This window comes from Canis lupus, chromosome 27, assembly GCF_003254725.2.
Source record: "Canis lupus dingo isolate Sandy chromosome 27, ASM325472v2, whole genome shotgun sequence".
NCBI lineage: Eukaryota > Metazoa > Chordata > Mammalia > Carnivora > Canidae > Canis > Canis lupus.
Window position 1 is genome coordinate 6,914,342 of NC_064269.1, and position 20,588 is coordinate 6,934,929.

General features: G+C 51.2%; 1 protein-coding gene across 2 annotated transcripts in view; it reads left to right on the forward strand.

Annotated features, from left to right (window-relative positions):
• VDR (vitamin D receptor) overlaps positions 1-15,569 on the forward strand; it is a 56,709-nt gene extending 41,140 nt beyond the window's left edge. For both annotated transcript variants that reach the window (XM_049102371.1, XM_025477405.3), the window contains 6 exons: positions 838-1,022; positions 1,245-1,365; positions 4,751-4,922; positions 10,739-10,890; positions 11,116-11,232; positions 12,808-15,569. In XM_049102371.1, the coding sequence (XP_048958328.1) occupies positions 838-1,022; positions 1,245-1,365; positions 4,751-4,922; positions 10,739-10,890; positions 11,116-11,232; positions 12,808-13,067 (1,007 nt within the window). In that variant the 3' untranslated portion in view covers positions 13,068-15,569. The remainder of the gene's footprint in view (positions 1-837; positions 1,023-1,244; positions 1,366-4,750; positions 4,923-10,738; positions 10,891-11,115; positions 11,233-12,807) is intronic.
• The last annotated feature ends 5,019 nt before the right edge of the window (positions 15,570-20,588 follow it).

The window sequence follows — 20,588 nt, forward strand, 5'->3', positions numbered from 1 at the left end:
GCTAGCAGCTGGAGACAGCTGCAGATCGGAGCTTCAAGGTGTTATCTTCGGGACTTCCAGAGGGCTCAAAGACTTCCTTGGGCAGAACTGTCAAGACTGGACAGGCTGGAGGAGAGGTTGTTTTGCAGGGAACCAAAGAAGCAAAGTCTTTCTAAGTTGGTCAGAGTAGATCAAACGCCCATGCCTGGAAACTTGGACGTGGAAATGCCCGTGTAGAAGGGTCTTTCAGCATGTCCTGGCTTCCGACCCTGGGACTGGCCACAGAGGGCCACTCCCACCCTTCCTCCCCCAGTGTCTCCCTCAAGATCGTGGGCAACGAATGTGAGGGGGAAAAGACAGGAACCAACATTTAATGAGCAGCTGCTCTGTGTTAGGCATTCAGTTCTCAAAACTGTCCACCCTTCAAGGTAGGGGGTATCACCCTGCCGCCCCACATGCACACACTTTTTGGAGGAAGGAACCACAAAGCGACCTTAATAGAGGTTTTATGGAGCAAACTTTTTGTTGGATTAGTGGGGTAACCAAAGCCTCGAGAGTTCAGTTTGCCCAGAGTCATATCACTTGCTTCTGAGAACCCAGACTCGCTAATAATGCCTGACCATCCCACCTCTCAGATCCTTTTTCCTCCTCTCTCATGCACCTGCCTTTTCAATAGGAAACCCAATTTTCCACCTTTATAGTGGGCTTGGAGCCCCCCATGGCAGTAAGTGCCGGGCCTTAGGAGCTCTGAGGGTGGAGGGTGAGGGGATTGGCCCCTCCCATCTGTTTGCCTTTAGCACCTGGAGTAAGGGGAGCTGCAGGCTCAGTCCCCCCAACATCCCCCTTCCTGCCCCACAGTCATCTTGACGGATGAGGAGGTGCAGCGGAAGCGGGAGATGATCCTGAAGCGGAAGGAGGAGGAAGCCTTGAGGGACAGTCTGCGGCCCAAGCTGTCGGAGGAGCAGCAGCGCATCATCGCCATCCTGCTGGATGCCCACCACAAGACCTACGACCCCACCTATGCCGACTTCACCCAGTTCCGGGTACGTGGCCTGGACGATGAGCCGCGGGGTGGGAGCCGGGCGGGGGAGAGGGACGGAGGGCCGCGGGGGGCAGCCAGCACCGGGCAGCGGTGGAGGCTGCTCTGGCCCTGGGGAGGCCTCCGCCCCCGCAGGCCTTCCTCCAAGCCTCCTGTTGGAGATCCGGGGCAGGGTGGGAGGGTGGCCCCAAATGTGCGCTTCTGATGCTCCGGCTTTCCCTTGCAGCCTCCAGTTCGTGGAGATGGGGGTGGAGGGAGCCATTCGTCCAGGCCCTCCTCGGCCCACACGCCCAGCGTCTCCGGGGACTCCTCTTCCTCCTGCTCGGATCACTACCCGGCCCCTCTAGGTGAGCCCCTTGCGGCCCCCACCCCGCCAGTGGTCCCTACCCGGCTTCTCTGGGTGAGCCCCCCGCAGCCCCCGCCCAGCCAGGGTCCCTACCCGGCCCTTCTGGGTGAGCCCCTCACGGCCCCCACCCCGCCAGTGGTCCCTACCCGGCCCCTCTGGGTGAACCCCCGTGGCCCCCGCCCAGCCAGAGTCCCTACCCGGCCCCCTGGGTGAGCCCCCCCGCAGCCCCCGCCCAGCCAGGGTCCCTACCCGGCCCCTCTGGGTGAGCCCCCACGGCCCCTGCCCTGCCAGCGGAGCCCAGCAAGAGCCCAGAGCTTCCACAGCCCACCTGTCCTTGGCTGTGGATGAGAGGACAGCACTGCCATACTGTGTGCCACACAGTGTCCTCAGGTCAACCCCCCATTTTCTACAGCTCAGGGCTAAGTAGCCCGAGGGCCCATGCTGGGGAAGAAGCCAAGCTGGGGTCTGGCCGGGCAGGGTCTGTCTGGGGAGTCCCTGCTCTTTCCTTCCTGCCAGGCTTCTGCTCCTGCCCCCCTCCATGTGCGTAATCTGATTCCTTTAAATGATATTTTGAGCCTAGGCCTTTTAGGGGATTCTGGTTTGGGTTTTTTTTTTTTTTTTCCCAGTATCCAATATATTTATTGAGATATAATTGACATAGAACTAATTGTATTAGTTTCAGGTGTGTGCTACACAATAGTTTGATACATGTATAAATTACAAAATGATTATGGTAAGTATAGTTACTACCCATCATCTCAGAGTTACAAAGTTTTTTTTTTCCTTGTGATGAGAATTTTTAAGATCCACCCTCTTACCAACTTTCAGATGTACAAAACAGTATCATTGACCATAGTCATCAAAGGTTTGGGGTAGAAGGAGAACACTGGGGCCCATTGCAGCTTCCCTTCCCCCCATCCCAAGCTCTGGGGGACCGCTATAGCACGCGTCATCTCCAGCTCCTCCTTATGGTCCATCCCTACCGTCTTCTCCGACTTCCTGCTCCATCCTCCCTCTCCCCCTGTCCTTCATCCCTCTGCCTCTCACCCAACCCTACCACCTTGTGCGTGGATCCCACAGGAGGGCAGGCGTGGGAAAACCCCTTTCCTCTGGGGAATGAGGACCCTCAGATATGGTCCTTCCAGACTTATTGATGGATCTGTGCCCAGATCCAAAAGAGGTGGAGAGGGTCTCAGTGTCAGATGGACAGGAAAGGATAGCAGTGGAGCCAGACATGGTGTCTACCCACCCGGGAGTGACAGGAGGGACGTGGTCAGGGACTAGAGGGAAGCTGTGACCCTTGCAGAGATTGACGGACCCTTGGAGCCCTTTGTCTTATAGGGATTCTTCTCAAGTGTTCATCTTCTCTCCCCACTTGGCTGCTCTTTTCCCTTGGTGGGATATGTATTTGCATCAATGAGGATCAGTCTACATGTTATACATTCAGCTTTTAATAATCCCGTATTATTTGGGAGTTTTGATACCCTCATAGGTTAATTGATATGAGGTGCTCAGCCCCACTAGTGGTATGTTCAGGATAGCATCTATTTATTTTAAAGGGGTGCCCGGCTCAGTGGTTGTAGCATGTAGTTCTTGATCTTGGAGCCATGAATTCAAGCCCCATGTTGGGCATAGAGATTACTTAATATAAAAATAAATAAATAGGGGCACCTGGGTGGCCCAGTGGTTGGGTGTCTGCATTTGGCTCAGGTTGTGATTCCGGGGTCCTGGGATCAAGTCCCACATTGGGCTCCCCATGGGGAGCCTATTTCTCCCTCTGCCTAGGTCTCTGTCTCTCTGTCTCTCCTGAATAAATAGATACCATCTTTCAAAAATAAATCAAAATAAATAAGATTCAAACTCATTGGCACTCTTAATTAAAAATATTAAGCAGAAGTAATACATGTTTATTGTAGGCATTCAGATAAGATAAGCTAGTTATATACATATAAAATAAAGATTTTTATAAATGTAAAATATTTAAAAGATTTTATTTATTTGAGTGAGAGAGAGCAAGAGAATACAAGTGGGGCAGAGAGGGAGTGAGGGGCAGCAGGAGAGGGAGAAGCAAACTTCCCATTGAGTAGGGAGCCCGATGTGGGGCTCAATCCCAGGGTCCTGGGATCATGACCTGAGCCGAAGGCAGATGATTAACCAACTGAGCCACCCAGGCATCTCCCCCCTCCACCTTTTTTTTTTTTTTTAAGATTTCGTTTATTTATTCATGAGAGACAGAGAGAGAGGCAGAGACACAGGCAGAGGGAGAAGCAGGCTCCATGCAGGGAGCCCAATGTGGGACACAATCCCTGGTCTCCAGGATCAGACCCTGGGCTGAAGGCGGCGCTAAACTGCTGAGCCACCCGGGCTGCCCCATCTCTCCCCTTTTTAAGGATTTTATTTATTTTATATGTAAAATCTTTAAACCCACTACCCAAAGGTAATCACTATTAACACTGTGATATATCTATTTCCCACTTTTTTTTTCTTTAAATGCATTTGTATATTTACAAGTGAGATTATGCTATACAAAATCTGGTAATTTTCTTTTTTCTTTTAACAGTACATTATATATCATTTTCATGTCATTCAATATACTTCTAGAATATCATGCTTAAAGACTGATTAGTATTCTGGGGCATGAATGTTCAATAGCATATCTAATCTAGATTGTGTCCCAGATTTTCATTAAGATAACAGTATGCTTGTGGCTAAATATTTGCACTTATTCCAGATTTTTTTCCTTATGATGAATTTATGGAAGTAGGATTACTGGTCAAAGAATATACATAATTGGAGGCTTCTGGTGCCTGTAGTCAAATCGCTCTCTGATTACTTTGCACAAATTTATGCTTCGTTTAGCGCCGCATGGCACAAGGGTTGCCTAATTCCCTGCATCTTACAAACACTGGCATCCACATTTAAACATATTTGTTTCTAGTTTATAGGTGACAGTGTAGATGTTCTATTCCGCAGTCATTTGATCATTAGTGAGGTTGAACATTGTTTTCCATAAGTTCATTGGTTCCAAATTCATTTTTGAATTGAGGTCATTAGAAACAACATGTGATCTACAAAATCATGGCTTGAGGAAATTTCATTTCTTGGAGTATCTCTGGTCTTTGATTTTAGTGCCTTGCTCTGCTTGCAAGAAAAGCCAGGGGGAGTCTTAGAAGAAAGGCTGGGAAAAAAAAAAAAAAAAAAAAAAAAAAAAAAAAAAAAAAAAAAAGAAGAAAGGCTGGGCTGAAGAATGACCTTGGAGACAGGCAGTCACTATGGCATTCCTGGCTAGCCCTGATGCTAGGGCATGGGAGGTCCTCACAGGGCCAAGGAGGAGGGCACCTGACTCAAGTATCAGCAGCTCTTTCTCTTTCCTCATCCTTCCCCAGACGTGATGGAGCCAACCAGCTTCTCCAATCTGGATCTGAGGGAAGAAGACTCAGATGACTCTTCTCTGACCCTGGACCTGTCCCAGCTCTCCATGCTGCCCCACCTAGCTGACCTGGTCAGTTACAGCATCCAAAAGGTCATCGGCTTTGCCAAGATGATTCCAGGGTTCAGGTAAGAGTCAGAATCCTAGATTGGTGGAGATCACCAATCCACCGCTTCCCCAAATAGAGACCCAGACCCTACCCCAGACCGCCTACATCACAATGTCTGAGAAGTACAGCCCATCCAGCGTTATTCAGCAGGCCAGCATTGGAGAGCTATCCAAACCCCACAGTTTCTGGATGACAGAACAGAAGCCCAGAGAGGTTCAGTGGCCAGTCAGGATCATTTTCTAGTCTCAGAGCCAGTATGTGTCAGAGCCAAGGTCTAGATTTCCAAGTTCACTGCTGTGGACACTTTAGCTGGCTTGGGTCTAATCCTCATGTTAACCCTTTAAATTAAACCTTCATTAACCCTCCACACCAAAATCTGAAACCAAAATGAAATGATAGGAGAAGGGGTGTTGCACAAGGGACTTGCAAAATAATTTAGGGATCCCAGAGAAAGACAGATTTCCTAGCACGCATAACCTGGACCTCCTTCACTCAAATTTCTGTGAAAAGGCCTTTCCCTCACCATACTGAGACCTTTTGCCAAAACAGGTGTAAGGAATTCTACTGGAGTAAAGATCCTGAGTTTTAGATTCATTGATGCATCTCATTCATTCAGCTGTTTCATTGTTTTGGTAATAATGACACGTATAAAAAAAATAATAATAATGACACGTATACTTCTATTTAAATAGCTGTGCATGCGTCGTTAAATATTCTTAAAGTAAGAGAGTGTAGACGCTTTTAGAGGAATGTTGGGAGGTAGTTATATCTATATTGCCATATTATTTACACCATTTGGAGCATTGCCATGCAATATATATATATACAATGTGGTTGAGAAATAGAAAGGAAGAAATCACTAGTAAGCGCTGTTAGCCTGAGTTCAAGGCGAAGTATTTGCAGTTGCCAGCAGAAGGGGCTTGTGAGTGCTTTCTAGATGCTCATGCTCAGATTCAGTGCTGGAATTCTGGGAGTCCCCAAATTATTTGACATTGGCCCGCTCTGAATGCAAACTCAACGCAACGTGCTATTTATTGTTTGGTGACTCTCTCTGCCACGCGAGGAAGCCACAAGTTAGTGTCTCAATGACTGCATTGACAGCTAGTTGGTGATCACTCAGAGAGCCAAGCCCAGTTCTTCCCAGTTTGTGTCCGCCCTGAGACAGCCGGGCTCTGTGTTATTTTTGCCTCAGCAACCCAGATGCCAGAGGTTCTCCTATGCTCTTCCCCCAGGAATTCATTGAAAATTGTAAAGAATAGTAAAGATTGTAAAAACATCAAACTCGCTTCCTGCATCCCGCCGCCCTTGAGATGTCCTTACTGCTTTGCCCATTTTGGTCGCAGTAGGAACAAGGGCCACTGTGGCATCCAGCAGGAGTGAGCTACTGAGTGTCACCTGTGAGCTCAGGATTACACTGGGCCTGGGATTTACCCTCCAGAGCCTTTCCTTGGAACTGACAACACATTCCGCTTAGCACGAGTTCCAGCTCCCTCCCACACTCTTCTACTTAGTGTTTGCAAACTAGGTCTGTTCCAAAGTCTTGTTTTGTGTAAACAGCTAAAGACAAAAACACTTCAAGGTGCCGATGGAAACATGGTAGCACCTGGCTCCTATCCTAGTTCTAGAGAGCAGTCCTCATTTCTCTTAGCCTGGTAGGGGAGCTGGAGTACAGGGCCCCCCAGCTCTGTCCAGAGGCTCAGATTTGCTGCTTCGAAGTGGTGGCTAGGATTGCACACATGGCAAAGCTGTCCTTCAAAAAAACCATCCATTTAACCGGATGACCCCAATGCAACCCCCACCCTGTAGTAACCCAAACCTCCGTTTTTCTCCCATGCCCTTGGCCCCTGGCCCTTCCCCTTGCCTCACACACCCTGACACAAGTAGCACAACCCACCCCTAAAGTCTCTCTCCAGGAATGAGTTGTAGTCTGCCCCCTGGCTTCTGTATCCGGCCTCATTTTCCAGGGCTCCCTAGCCTAGCTGGGCAGTCATGGCCAAAGTAAGGTATATAGGAGCCGCCACTGACCCAATCCAGCTGCTGATCCAAAATCGGTTACATTGATCCTACCCGTGCTTGGGTTGGCTTTTCTCTCTCCAGACTGACTTAGGAAGTCTCAGAATGGAAGATGTTCCAGTAAAAATGGAGCAGGCCTTACCAAGAGCTCTGGGGGTGGGGGAGACACTGGTGTGGATACTCCCTGTGACTGGACGGAGGTGATGTCGGGCCTGGATGGAGGCCAAAGGCCCGGCTCCGGTGGGCCCCAGGGGGGGCCAGCCCCACAGCTCCCCAGCTCTGCTGGTTTCTGTGCTTCAGGGTTCTGTTGTTCCAAGAAGTGAAAGAACAGTGGCTATGGCCCTGGTGTCTTTGATCCTGCTGCCTGTAGGCAGGGGTGGAGGGTGTGGGGAGGGCAGGATGAGACTTCTGTGTGGGTGAGTGCAGGGGGGGTGGCGGGGGCAGGCTGATACTCCAGCGCAGGCGTGGGACCAGAGTGGGGCAGGACCGAATGGGCCGTGCTGGGTGTGAACTGCACTGTGGTCAAGGCCTGGGCCCTGCTCCTGCTTCCCACCTCCCCTCCCTCAGCCTCTCAGCCTGCACCCCACAAATCTCCCTGCCTCAGCGCCTCAGAAGGAAGGCCTGGAGGAAGTGGTCTCCGGAGCAGCATCCAAATGGCCAGGAGCGATCTGGGATCTAAGAACCAAGGACCTCCAGGTTTCGTTGCAAAGAGAGATGGAAGAGGGACCAGGCCGAACCAGCTAGAGCCCAGCCCTATGGGCAAAAGGCCTTTGACCTCACTACCATTTCTATTCCCAGGGGCTCCTTCCTGGTCAGAGGCCTGAGGTCACAGTGTGTCCCTCTTCCCGTGTTCTTTCCTCTGTATCCCCTTGGTCACCTAGTATAACAAACTTTCCTCCATAAGCTGTGAAGGATACAAGCTAACTAGGACACAGTTCCTGGCCTCCAGGGCTCAGTGTCTGATGGGAGAGATAGACATTGAGACAATTGCGGTGAAGAGATAAGAACCCAAAGAGGCCTGCTGGAGGTACCGTGGGAATGCCGGCGAGGAGGGGCCAGGAAGACCAGACAGTGGCACGTCTCCAGAGTGCCTCACAGGTGCCCAGAAGCAGCCGGCCACCGGTGTGAAAACCGATCAGGGTATATAAATATTACCCAGGTCCGGGGAGGAGGCAGGGAGCCTGAGCTGGCACCTGTCAGCAGGAATCGATCTCTGACCGATTTCCCCTTCATTTCCACCTGTACCCCCACCCACTACTGTCCCCTCTGCTGGCTGTGAGTCGCACATAGAAAGTCTGTGAATTGCTGGGCCATAATGTGAGGCCGTTCTAGGTTTGCTTTCATAGAAGCAGCGTGCCTGGATCACAGCAGCAAGGTACCACTAAAGTCTCTCTGGCAAGGCACAAGTGGATGCTGGTTCCCTTCTGGCCATCCATTTCGAATGGGCCATTGAACAAAAGGTTACATACAAAGAAATGCCTTACAGAATTGCTTAAAATGGCAAAAATTAGAAGCACCCAAAATGTCCCAAAATAGGTGGCGGGAAGACTGGTTAAATAACTTGTAGTATGTTGGTAAGCTGTAATTGTATGCAACTCGTTATGGACTGGGCTAAAGAAATGTTCATGGTGTAGGAAATGGGACACAGAATTGCTATGAACTCAAGTATGTTTTAAAAAGGGAGATTGGCAAGGCATCCGGGTGGCTCAGTTGATTGGGCATCGGACTCGGTTTCTGCTCAGGTCGTGAGCTCATGCGTCCTGAGATGGAGCCCCAAGACAGGCTCCACACTTCAGCAGAGGGTCTGCTTGAGGGTTCTCGACTTCTGCTCCCTCCCCCCAACTCACATGCTCGTGTGTGCAGGTGCACGCTCTTTTTCTCTCCTTCCCTCTCACAAATAAATAAGTAACTTCTTTTAAAAAAAGAGGGAGATTTGCATTTTAAAAAAAAGATAGGAAGGAAATACACCCAAATGGTCATTGTGGTTATGAGCAATTTTTATTTGCTTTTATATTTTTCCTGTATTTTGCAAAGATTTAATAATGAGCATCTTTTATTGTATAATGAGGTAAATCCCCAATGAGGCATCAGTGTTTATTTTTGTGTATTGAGCATCAGGAGAAAAGTGACAAAGGTGGTGAGATGTGTGACCCCGTGTCACTGGGGCTGTCTGTCCAGGAGAAGATGCAGAGGAGCATGGTAACTTTCTTTAAATGATTAAAAGATGCCCCATGGCTAATGGAGAAGTCTGGTTCTGTGTTCCTTGAGAGGACAGAACCATAAGCAGTGGATGCAGCTCAATAGCAGAAGAAGCTGGTAACCCAGAGGTTAACAACCTCATGGCTACATCCAGAGACCACCAGTATCCTGGCCCCAGAAGGACCCTGCATCTGTAGGGAATGCTGAAGAAGGAAATGGATCACATGCCTTTAAGATCACAAAGCCTTCCAACTCTAGGGCTTTGAGATTTTTTTCAGGGCAGACCCTTTGTGGCCATCCTAGCCATCACCTGTCCCCTGTTGATACGGAACTCTCATCAGTGAACACCCAGTTCCCACCTTTCTATGTAGCAAAGTGCAGCCACGGAGAGGATGGCAGCCCTTCTACAGGATATCCAGGTGGAACTAGACACTCAGGGAAAGAAAAGGAGGGAAAACTGGAAGCAAGCAGATCTGTGGGTGCTGCTTGTTCCTTGTCATTGTTCAGGCAAGCCCAGCTAGTGACTCAGAAGAGTGGAACTAGTCATTGGCCTCTTGACTCATCAGCACGCAGTTACTGACCTTCTCGTTGTGCTCAGGGCTCAATAATCTAGTGTGGGCAACACTGAGGTGATTGAAGTGGTGTTGGCCCTCAAGTAGCTTACAGTTCAAGCTGCAGACAAGCCCATGAAGAGCAGAGCTGAAGGAGAAAGGGCAAAGCAGGCGTGCAAGCCGCAGGCCATGAAGAAATGGCTCTATTCTCCTAAAGGTCACCGGGTGGCAGGGAATCTGACAGACATCTCACTGGCTTCAGAGTCAGGAAGACGTGGTGGTGCAGGAGAGGAGAAAGGGCTTCCTTGGCTGGAGCTGTCACATGCCCAGAGGCAAGCTGGAGTAAGAACGCGCACAATGTTGAACAAGGAGTGGTCTGAAGTTGCTAGGATAGAGGGTTGGTGGAGTTTGTGAAGGGAAGAGGGCTGGACAGACAGGTTGAAGCCAGGCGATGGAGTGCGGGCTTGATCCTGAGGGGGTTGAAAGTCAGTGAGGGTTTCCGAGCCCAGGCGATATCTCCCTACAGTCACCATAAGCAACATGGAAGAGAGACCCAACGGCGATGGGATCCCAGAGTGCGAGTAACAGGCAACTGACAAAGATGATGGAGCTGTGAACCAGAACGGTCCCAGAGGTGGTGGGAAGGAGGCCAAGGGCTCCAGAGATGTCCTGGAGACAGAGTTGGCTGAGCTTTACTTCTGAGAAGGACGAGAGGACAGGAGGGGGAGAAGAAGAAGGCATGAGAGGGGTTGAAGACGACTGTGACCATACCTCCATATTCACACTGTAACCCTGAGGGCGTCCTCAGGCTCTTCTTGTCCCTAACAGCTCTGGCCACTTAGGCCGGGGACACTTGGTGGGTCCCTGGGCTTTCCCTGCCTTAGTAAGTGAGCTCATTTACTTCCAGCCTTGCTGTCCAATCACAGCCTTGAGTTGTTCTCCATCAGGAACAAGTTTTTCCCTTTCTGATCAGACCACCAACTCCTCAATGAAGGACCCAGGGCACTCCACTGATTTGCGTGACTTGAAGTTCTTGACCAGTAACCTGACTTCTCCCTGCCCTCCCTGGCAGAGACCTCACTTCTGAGGACCAGATTGTGCTGCTGAAATCAAGTGCCATCGAGGTCATCATGTTGCGCTCCAACCAGTCCTTCATCATGGACGACATGTCCTGGACCTGTGGCAGCCAGGACTACAAGTACCGAGTCAGTGATGTGGCCAAAGGTACCTTTGGGCCCCACCTCCGCCCTCTCCAGCTCCCAGAATCTGGCCCTGCCCTTCCTGGGGGTCATAGACCCTGATGAGGCACATAGGAGGGATTAGGCAGCAACAGGGAGAGAAGGGTGAAAGGCAGACCTAGGCAGGGTTGGAGGTGGGTGGGGTTGGAGGGATGGTTTGGGTAGGTGGCTCCTCAGTTCTGCCCACAGCTTCTGGCCATCTCTCTCGCAGCCGGACACAGCCTGGAGCTGATTGAGCCCCTCATCAAGTTCCAGGTGGGACTGAAGAAGCTGAACTTGCATGAGGAGGAGCATGTCCTGCTCATGGCCATCTGCATTCTCTCCCCAGGTATGAGGAATTTGGGAACCTGGGAAGGGGGAATATGAAGCACTAAGCCCTGCTGAGGGCCAGCAGGGTGGTCTGGAGGGCGGAGTGAGCAATAGAAGAGAAAGATTAAGAAACACCCACTTTTCTGGTTTTGCACAGCCCATATGATATGTGTATGTTGAGGGGTCCCTCACTGCCTTTGGCCCTGAGACCACAGGTAATTCACAGGTGGGACTCTGAGGAACCAGATAAATGGGGTTTCTCAGGACACAGACAGGTCTAGATGTTCCCAGTACTCAGGTTCTGCCTTTGTGTGAACTGGACTGAACTTTGCTGCCACTTGAGATCACCTGTGGGGTAAGGTATAAAAACTTGGGGCTTATAAGATGGTTCTGCCTAGAAAGATTACCTGACAGATTTTGGAGGCAGTGTGCTCAATCTGGTCCTTCAGCTCTTCTTCTGTTTGTTGGGGTAGGAGGAGAGAGAGAGACAAGCTGAGGAGGAGGTTATTGTGGTCCTGGGGATATTATATGGGTGATGAGGCCTAAAGGGGGCAGCCCTGCCTCTGCCTATGTTGACGGAACAAGCAAATGGCCTCTGATCAGGGATGGGCTGGGGACCCATGAAGGGAATATGGGCTCCCCTCTCCCTGCCCAGCCAGATTCACGCATTCATTCCTTCATATATCCAGCAAAAATTTCTCAAGCACCTGCTAGGTATCAGGAGCTGTGCTGGGCTTTGGGATTCAGCAGCAAACAGGACACGGACTTTTATTCCATGATGTATAGGAGGAAACATTAAACAATCACTATTATTGATAATTTTAATGTGATGCGTTTTTAAAAATAAAGACATGTATGATACTATAGCAGGGTATAATAGAGGGAGAGAATTTGATGCAGTCTAAGGACTAGAGATAGGGGCTCATCAGGAATGGCCCTCTTGAGGAAGATCTTTTAAGCTGTTATCCAAAAGATTTGTAAGAGGCAAAGATACAAGAGCTAAGTTCAGGCAGAGGGAACACAAATGTGAAGCCTGGAGGCCAAAGAGCATGGCACATCAAGATACTGATGGGAAGAGGGAGCATAGGGATGCCTGGGTGGCTCAGTGATCAAGCATCTATCTGCCTTCGGCTCAGGGCATGATCCTGGGGTCTGGGGATTGAGTCACACATTGGGCTCCCTGTGAGGAGCCTGCTTCTCCCTCTGCCTATGTCTCTGCCTCTCTCTCTCTCTCTCTGTGTCTCTCATGAATAAATAAATAAAATCTGAAAGAAAAAAAGAAGAAAGAAAGAAAGAAAGAAAGAAAGAAAGAAAGAAAGAAAGAAAGAAAGAAAGAAAGCACAGAGACAGAGGGAGAGAGTTGAGCTGGAGATGGGGTCAGGTGAGACATGGGGCTTGATCCTAAATGCAAGCGGAAGTGGTTGAGAGGCTTGAGGGAGGACTGTGGGGTCACAGGTCAGCAGTCATACAGGGGTGACCTAGGAGGCTGCTGAGGCTGTGTGTCTGTCTGGGCATAGGGGTACTGGGGAGATTGAAATATTAAGGGACCTGGCTCCAAGCTCCTGTGACTTCTCCTGTCTCCCTGTGCTCGCAGACCGTCCCGGGGTGCAGGATGCTGCGCTGGTTGAGGCCCTCCAAGACCGCCTGTCCAACACACTGCAGACCTACATCCGCTGCCGCCACCCGCCCCCAGGCAGCCACCTGCTGTACGCCAAGATGATCCAGAAGCTGGCCGACCTGCGTAGCCTCAATGAGGAGCACTCCAAGCAGTACCGCTGCCTCTCCTTCCAGCCCGAGTGCAGCATGAAGCTCACACCCCTTGTGCTGGAGGTGTTTGGCAATGAGATTTCCTGACTAGGACGGCCTGCAGTGGCTCTTGGGTGGGGCTGTTCCTCTGGGGCCTTGTGCCCTGGTCTGGAGCTGGCTGCTGCCACACCAACCCTCCCTCACCCCGTGGAATTCAGCCCTTCCTCTCCCACCTCCCCTCCCCACCCAACCCCTGTCTCCTGCCCAACCTAACACCAGGCTCCCTTTCCTGCAGGCCACAGGCTACACCCCCCCCCCCCACATCCCTTGAGACCTCAGTCATGAGGAATTGCTGTTTATTTGACACAGAAACTCAAGTGGGGGCAGAGGGCAGACGTTGAAGGTGGGGCCTTGCCCAGGGATAACCCTACCATTCCAAAAGTGGCTGCTGGCTGATGCTGAGGGAACAGTCAGACAGGAGAAATGCATCCATCCCTCAGGGACAGAGATACCTGTACCTCCCCCCACTCCAGGCCCATCCGTCCATAACCTTGTGGGGATCTCCTTCCCCTGCCCCACCCACCATACATCACTAGCCAAAAACCCCACCCCCCACCCCCATCCTACTCTGCAGCCAAGCTGTGCTGTTCTGTCCCAGGGCAGCGTGCCATGATGGGGTCTTCTCCCTTTGCCTTCCTGCCCCTGGCCTGCCTAGGACACTCACTGCCAAGGATGACCAAAACCAAGGTGACAAAGGTCACAACTCCCTCCTCACCCACCTCTGCTGGCCAAGGGGCACTCGCCTAACACTTCAGTGCCCACCTTCATCCCACTGCTATGGTAACATTCTTCCCAGAAGTAGCTATGGTAAGGTGGGCTTTCTCCCCACGGCAGGGGCCAGCCACTAAGGCCACAGCTCACCCACTGAGAGGCCCACAGAGGATGAGAGCAGGGCCCAGGAAGTGGGAGACAGGCAAACCCAGCCCCACAGCAGAATGGTAGATGGTGGCCACAGCTGTCCCTGTCTCCAAGCCCATGGCTCCTTGACCTGCATCTAAGAGGTTGGTGGAGGCGAGAGCTCTCCTCCCAACCATGTACATGGCAAGACAGAATTGCCCCCGGGTTGCAGAGAAATGCCAAGCAGCATCCTCATCCTCACCCTTCCAGTACCTTAGTTCCCACCCAGGAGAGAGAGAACCATGGCCGCGGGTACCAGAGAGACCTCATCCTAGGATGGTCAAGGGTGATCTTGAGATGGGCATACTCTTGGCTTACCAGCGGGGCCATGTCTTTTCCAGCTGGCAAGGTGGGATGGAAGAGAAGAACCCAGACCCCAGCAGCCCAGGCCATGCTCTCCCCACCCGTGTAGGTGTATTGCAAGTGTGCTGGTCCCCAGAGACCCAGGAGCTAGTGCTCCAACACCTCACTGTGGGTAGAGCGAGTGTGGGCTGGCCTCTGATGGCTAGGCAGAGGGAGCCTCTTAGGGGTGGAGTCATGTGGGTCTGGTTCCCTTCTTCTCACTCCACCACCCCAAATTCAAAAGTGGTAAGAGGGTCAAATTCCATTTTCCCTTCCAGGGCTGGCCCAGCCCAGGAGGTGGGAAGTCTTACTCTGTTTACTCTGGGGTGGGGTCCCCGGGTGAGTGAGTTGTAAGCGTGTGGGGTCACCGCAGAGGGGCTTCCTCCAGGAGCCAGAGGGGGTCCCTCGGATGGTTGCTTGAGTTTGGAGAACACAACTGCATTCCCTGTCTCAATGGGGAGGAGTTCCTGGATGCTGCCTCCACCCTCTGTTGTTCTCTGAAAGCCCTAGAAGCAATCACACTTCCACTGTGAGCACAGTCCATGTCCACCAGGCCCGGTGTTTCTTCTGGTGGAGAAGCATCCTGCAGCCATGTTTCTTACTGCACAATACCTTCTATATGGCCGAGGCTGACATTTATTAGATATGAGTTATTTTCAGAATCAGACCCCATTTTGTACTACATTCTAATGTAGCAGGTAGTAGGCACCACTGATTAGGAAATATTTATGGGGGAAAAACTTACATTGTAAGAAAAATCTGTACATCAATTATTGTTATTGTCCTGCTGTTATTTCCCAAATTAGGGAGAGACCCTTGTTGGATTTTAGCCGCAGCAGACATTGGTCTAGCCCGCTGGTCAGTGGGGGAAAAAAGGCCTAAAAATCGCTACACTAGTTCAACTCCCTATGGAAACCGACACTTGGAGAAGGGTGTGGTCCCCTAAGCTCAGACAGCTGGTTAGAAGGAGCTCCAGGGCTGGGCCTGGTCTGTGGACTCCCTGCCCAGTGCTCTTTTCACTACACCAGGCTTGAGCTCAGACCCCACATCCCCCTCCCCTGAAGGCTGACCTAGTCCCCTAGGGGACGGTCTGGATTTTAGACAGCAAATCTAGACCCTGAACCCCTGCCCTCCTTCCCTGCTGACCCATCAGGAGGATGAGGAGGGACACCTCAGCCTGTGTCTCAATGTGAATCAGGACCAACCCTCTCTCCCCCCAACCCTCCGAATGTGGCCCTGGCCGGACAGGGTCTCTGCCTCAGCTCTGTATAATGCTGTTGCCTTATCAATAAAGTGCATTTGTCTTTGTAATGTTTCCACCTTTCCAGTTCTCCCTCTGGCCCTGGAAACACCAGCTCCTTGGCCCTGGGGCCCGCAACACCAGCTCGCTACCAAAGGGAAGTCTAGGAGTTGGGGGAGGAAAAGACAGGAGGAGAAGTGAGGTTGTTTCACAGGACTGAATTGGGAGAAAATATTATCATCTATTCTATTTCCGAATAAGAGAACGAAGGTGGACACTTATAAATCGAAAATGTTTGGGTTATTGGAAATGCTGGAAAGTGTGCACCTAAATGCCGAAGGCGCGAGATTCTGGGAGATGGGAAAATCCTGCAGCTGGCTACCTGGAAGCCAGTCGGGGAATCCAAGGGAGGCCAACCGAGAAGGTTGGAATGTAAGACAGATGCGGGGAAAGGAGAAAAGGAGCAAAAGAAGGCTTTAAAGAGTGGCTCCTGAGTGATTTCCAAAGAGAATAACAAATTGCCAGAGATTTGTCAAATGAACGAAGGAAGCTTAGCTTATGGCAATAAAATGAGCTTATACTTACACTGCACTTACTTTGTGGCAAGTCCTGCTGTCAATAAAAGCCTCTTGCAAACCAACCTTCTTTATCCTTACACGGACCCCTGGGGCCGGGGCAGATGGACTACTACGAACCCCATCTGACAGCTGGGTGACTTGCCCAGAGCCACACTGGTGGTAAGTGACAGAGATGGGATTTGAACCCTTGGCAGCTGGCTCCAGAAGCCATTATTTAACTGCTGCCCTATGCTGCTTCCAACTGGGTTGAGTAGCCTGGAAAATGACAATCCTGTCAGCTCTCTGCCCAAAAGGATGTAAGGGCAGTTCCCACTCCCCAGGTAGGCCCTGACATGCGGAAATTGGCGGTGATCAGTCAAACGGTGCTCTACTCGCAGAGAGCATGTGGTCACATGCGTCGGGTCCAACCGAGTGTGACACTTACCTGACAACCTCAAGAATGAAAACCAGGCAGGCACCTGGGTGGCTCAGTGGTTGAGCATCCACCTTTGGCTCAGGGCGTGATCCCGGGGTCCACATCGGGCTCCTTGCAGGGAGCCTGCTTCTCCGTCTCCCTGTGTCTCTGCTTCTCTCTGTGTGTCTCTCGTGAATAAATAAAATCTTTAAAAAAAAAAATTTAAAAAGGGCAGGGGATCCCTGGGTGGCGCAGTGGTTTGGCGCCTGCCTTTGGCCCAGGGCGCGATCCTGGAGACCCGGGATCGAATCCCATATCAGGCTCCCGATGCATGGAGCCTGCTTCTCCCTCTGCCTGTGTCTCTGTGCCTCTCTCTCTCTCTGTGACTATCATAAGTAAATAAATAAAAATTAAAAAAAAAAAAAAAAAAGGGCAGCCCCGGTGGCCCAGCGGTTTAGCGCCGCCTTCAGCCCGGGGCGTGATCCTGGAGACCCAGGATCAAGTCCCACATCAGGCTCCCTGCACAGAGCCTGCTTCTCCCTCTGCCTCTCTCTCTCCCTCTCTCATTAATAAATAAATAAATAACCTTTTAAAAAATAAAAATAATTAAAAAAAAGAATGATAACCAGGCCACTGTGCCAGTCGGTGACTTGGAGAATTGTAGGTGACTCCTATGCACAGACAGACTCCTGAGGGACCCAGAGGAGCTGAGGCACCGCACTCCGTTCCCCAAGGAGGTGAGGTTTATGATAAAGGCAGCATTCCCTAAATGCAGCGAGCAAAAATAACCAACCAAACACACAGCACTGTGATCTGCGAATGGGGAAATAATGCTCAGCAGGTGCATAGACAAACTATGTCGGTTTGTCTGGAAACCTGTAGGTGTGATTTACTTGAATTTTTCAGAAGTATCTGTAAAGATCTCAGACGAAAGGCTGCAGTGTGTCAGCACAAGATGGGATGGTAGTAGAAGAATTGGGGGTACGGCCTGAGGGCTATTTTGTCATGAAAGATGAATGGGCGTCGAGAAGAAAGTCAAGAGCTGCCTAAATGGGCATGTCTCTGGCTGGAGAAGTATGAAGAGGAAGTTCTTGAAAATCGCCAGGAGCATCTGATTTAGCATTTTATGGGTGACGGAGAGGAATACAGAATCTCCAAGGCTGTGAGTTACAATACATGGAGGGGAATGCACCCCTGAAAGGCCTTATGGTTGGTTAGGCGAAAGCGACGTTGGGTTTTCGTATGGCACTTTGGTTCTACACCTGTGCTGTTTGATAGAGCAGCCACCGGGTGACTATTGAAGTTAAAATTCATTAAAAATAAATAAAAGCGAACATTTAGCTCTTCGGTTATACTACCCACATTTCCAGTGCTCAGCAGCCCCAAGGCTCCGGGAATGGACAGTACAGATTCAGAACATTTCCTTCGCCGCCCGAAAATCTACTGGGCAGCGCAGGCCTGCACACAGCATTCCTGTCTGGCCCTAACCGTGGAGGATATGCTTCCGTTGATCTGTTGGACAGACAGCCACCGTAGTGAACTAGAGCTTTCCATAGAAGCTCTAAAGGAAACAGCCTCCCTTTACAGCAGGCAGGGCTGTAATGGGAGTGCTGTCAACAGGTCTGCTCCTTAAAAGAGACGAAGAGGGAAATCACAGGCTGTGGGGTTGATAGTTGGGGGTTTTATGTGGCATAGATAGGTCAGCAGTGTGCTGGGCCATACTGATTCCTTCAGGCCCAGGGGGCAAGAGGACAGGGTCGGTCTGGAGGGGCCAGAGCCCTCTGGTGGGTGTCTCTGGCCTCAGCCAGGGCTCCTTGGAGGCTCTCTGCAGTGTGGGGTCTGTCTTTACGCGTGGCCAAGGGGAGGTCTCATCCCACCCAGGTCCTTTCGGTGATTAGCACTCGGCGTAGGTGAGAAGCGGTCTGTGCTCCAAGTGACCCAGAAGTACAGGGGGATGTGGACCAGCGGCTGGTGGGGGTCCCTGAATCTCCATATGCAGACGGGTCATATGGGACATAGGGGATAGTGTGGCTCCTAGGGCTCCTGGGAAGCTGAGTCTGAAATGCAGAATGAAGTACCAGGAGTTTATTGAAGAGAGGTCTCAGGACCACCAGCTTCGGTGGCAGGGAAGCAAGTGGGATCTCTCCCATGGCCTCAACTAACCCTTATGGGGAGTTCTGAGACTGGGATGACCCTCAACCCCGAGTTGAGGTGAGGAAGCTGGCTAGCTGATGCAAGAATTAAAAAGCAAGGGACCATCTGGTGCTTTTTCCTACATCATCTTGAATGTCGCCACGAGGTGGTGCTACTGCCCTAGAGGGCCAAGTTCGAGCGCCTTGCTTGGCTTCTCCCCCTTCCCTCGCCCCATCTCCCCATCTCCCGCTCCTGCCTTCCTCCTCTATCTCTGTGAGGACAGCTGAGATCAGCTAGGCCCTGACTCCCGCTGCTGGAGGCCCCTGGTGAAGAGGCCCCCCTCTTCACACCAGGGACCAAGCAGGATGGACAAGGGACCTGCTCTCCGGCTTCCCAGGCTGCCTCTGCAATCACAGCCAGCGGAGAATGTGACACACCTTAGCCAAGGGCCTCCCCCTTAGACGGAGCTCTTGTGGCTCTGGACATTTCCATGCTGGCTCCAGGTTCCCTCTGACGTCCACCCTGCTCATGCAGGCCTTTAGTGCTCTCAGGCCCAAGCGCTGAGCTCATCGCGGAGGTGACTAAGACAGTCACTGCCCCCAAGAAAGGTACAGTCCGATGGGAGAAGACAGACCTGCAGAAGAGCACCCCCGCAGCCCAAGTAGATGGCAAGGAGAACACTCGGTGCCATAAACAGTTGGGTCACCATCCTGGCACTGTGGGAACTTGGGCAATTTGCTTAACGATTTTGAGCCTCCAAATCTTCATCTACACAACGGCAACCAAGTAGTGCCTACTTCGGGGTTTGTTGTTGTGATATAATCAGTGTAAACAGCTTATCACACTACCCGGACGTAGCCACGACTCAGAAATGCTGGGCAGCATCGTTATTGGGCTTCATGGGCTTCAAATAAGTTTTCATTAGGAGGTGACACTGGTCCCATCCTCTGACCACTCATCCTTGCTGAGCCCTCTGGACTCACGCCAGAGGGTGTCTTTGGTCCCTGGGACAGACCCTCCGTCTCCTGCTCCCCAAATAGCTGTCGGAGCTGAGGGGGGAGGCATCATTGTGCCATCTGGCCAGCAGGGGGCAGGTGTGCAACTCCAGGAGCCCAGACCAGCCCCTACCTGACCAGCCCTGCTGCAGAGAGAGGTGTGGGAGAGATGGGAAGCTAGGCACAGACATCTGAAACACATGGAGCTCTAGTTAATACCGTCCCCAACTTCCTTCAAGTATGGTCTTTCTCTTCCAGGGCCTACTAGACACTTGCTCCTTCAGCGAGGTACGTGGCCCACCGTCATCTAGCCCGACCACCTCTCAGTGACACTGTCCAGACGTTGAAACTCAAGCTGTTGCTGAGCCCGGTCACTGGCAGCTCTCCCTGACTGTGCGTGTGTGACTTGGTGGCCGGCCTCCACACCGGTGGTTCTCAATGTTTCTGTCTTAGGATCCCCCTTATGCTATTAAAAATGAGGGCCCCTAAAAAAAATGAGGGCCCCAAAGAGCTTTTATTTATGTGGGTTATATGTGTCAATATTCACCATGCTGGAAATGTAAGTTGAGAAACTTTGAAATTATTTATTAAAAATTTTTAAAAGATTTTTGTTTATTTATTCATGAGAGACCCAGAGAGAGAGAGGCAGAGACACAGGCAGAGGGAGAAGTAGGCACCTCGCAGGGAGCCCAACGTGGGCTTCGACCCTAGTATCATACCCTGAGCCAAAGACAGACGCTCAACCACTGAGCCACCCAGGCTTCCCTAAATTTTTAAAAATAAAAAAACAACAATAATGAATGTAAGTTAAAAGTACATAGCATTTTTTTTTAATTAAAAATAAACTTTTTATGGGGGTGCCTGGGTGGCTCAGTCGGTTAAGTATCTACCTCTTTGTTTCAGCTCAGGTCATGTGATCTGACTCGTGGTGGGGACCCTGTGCTCAGAGGGGTGGGGTGGGGTGGGGTCTGCTAGAGAGTCTCTCCTACC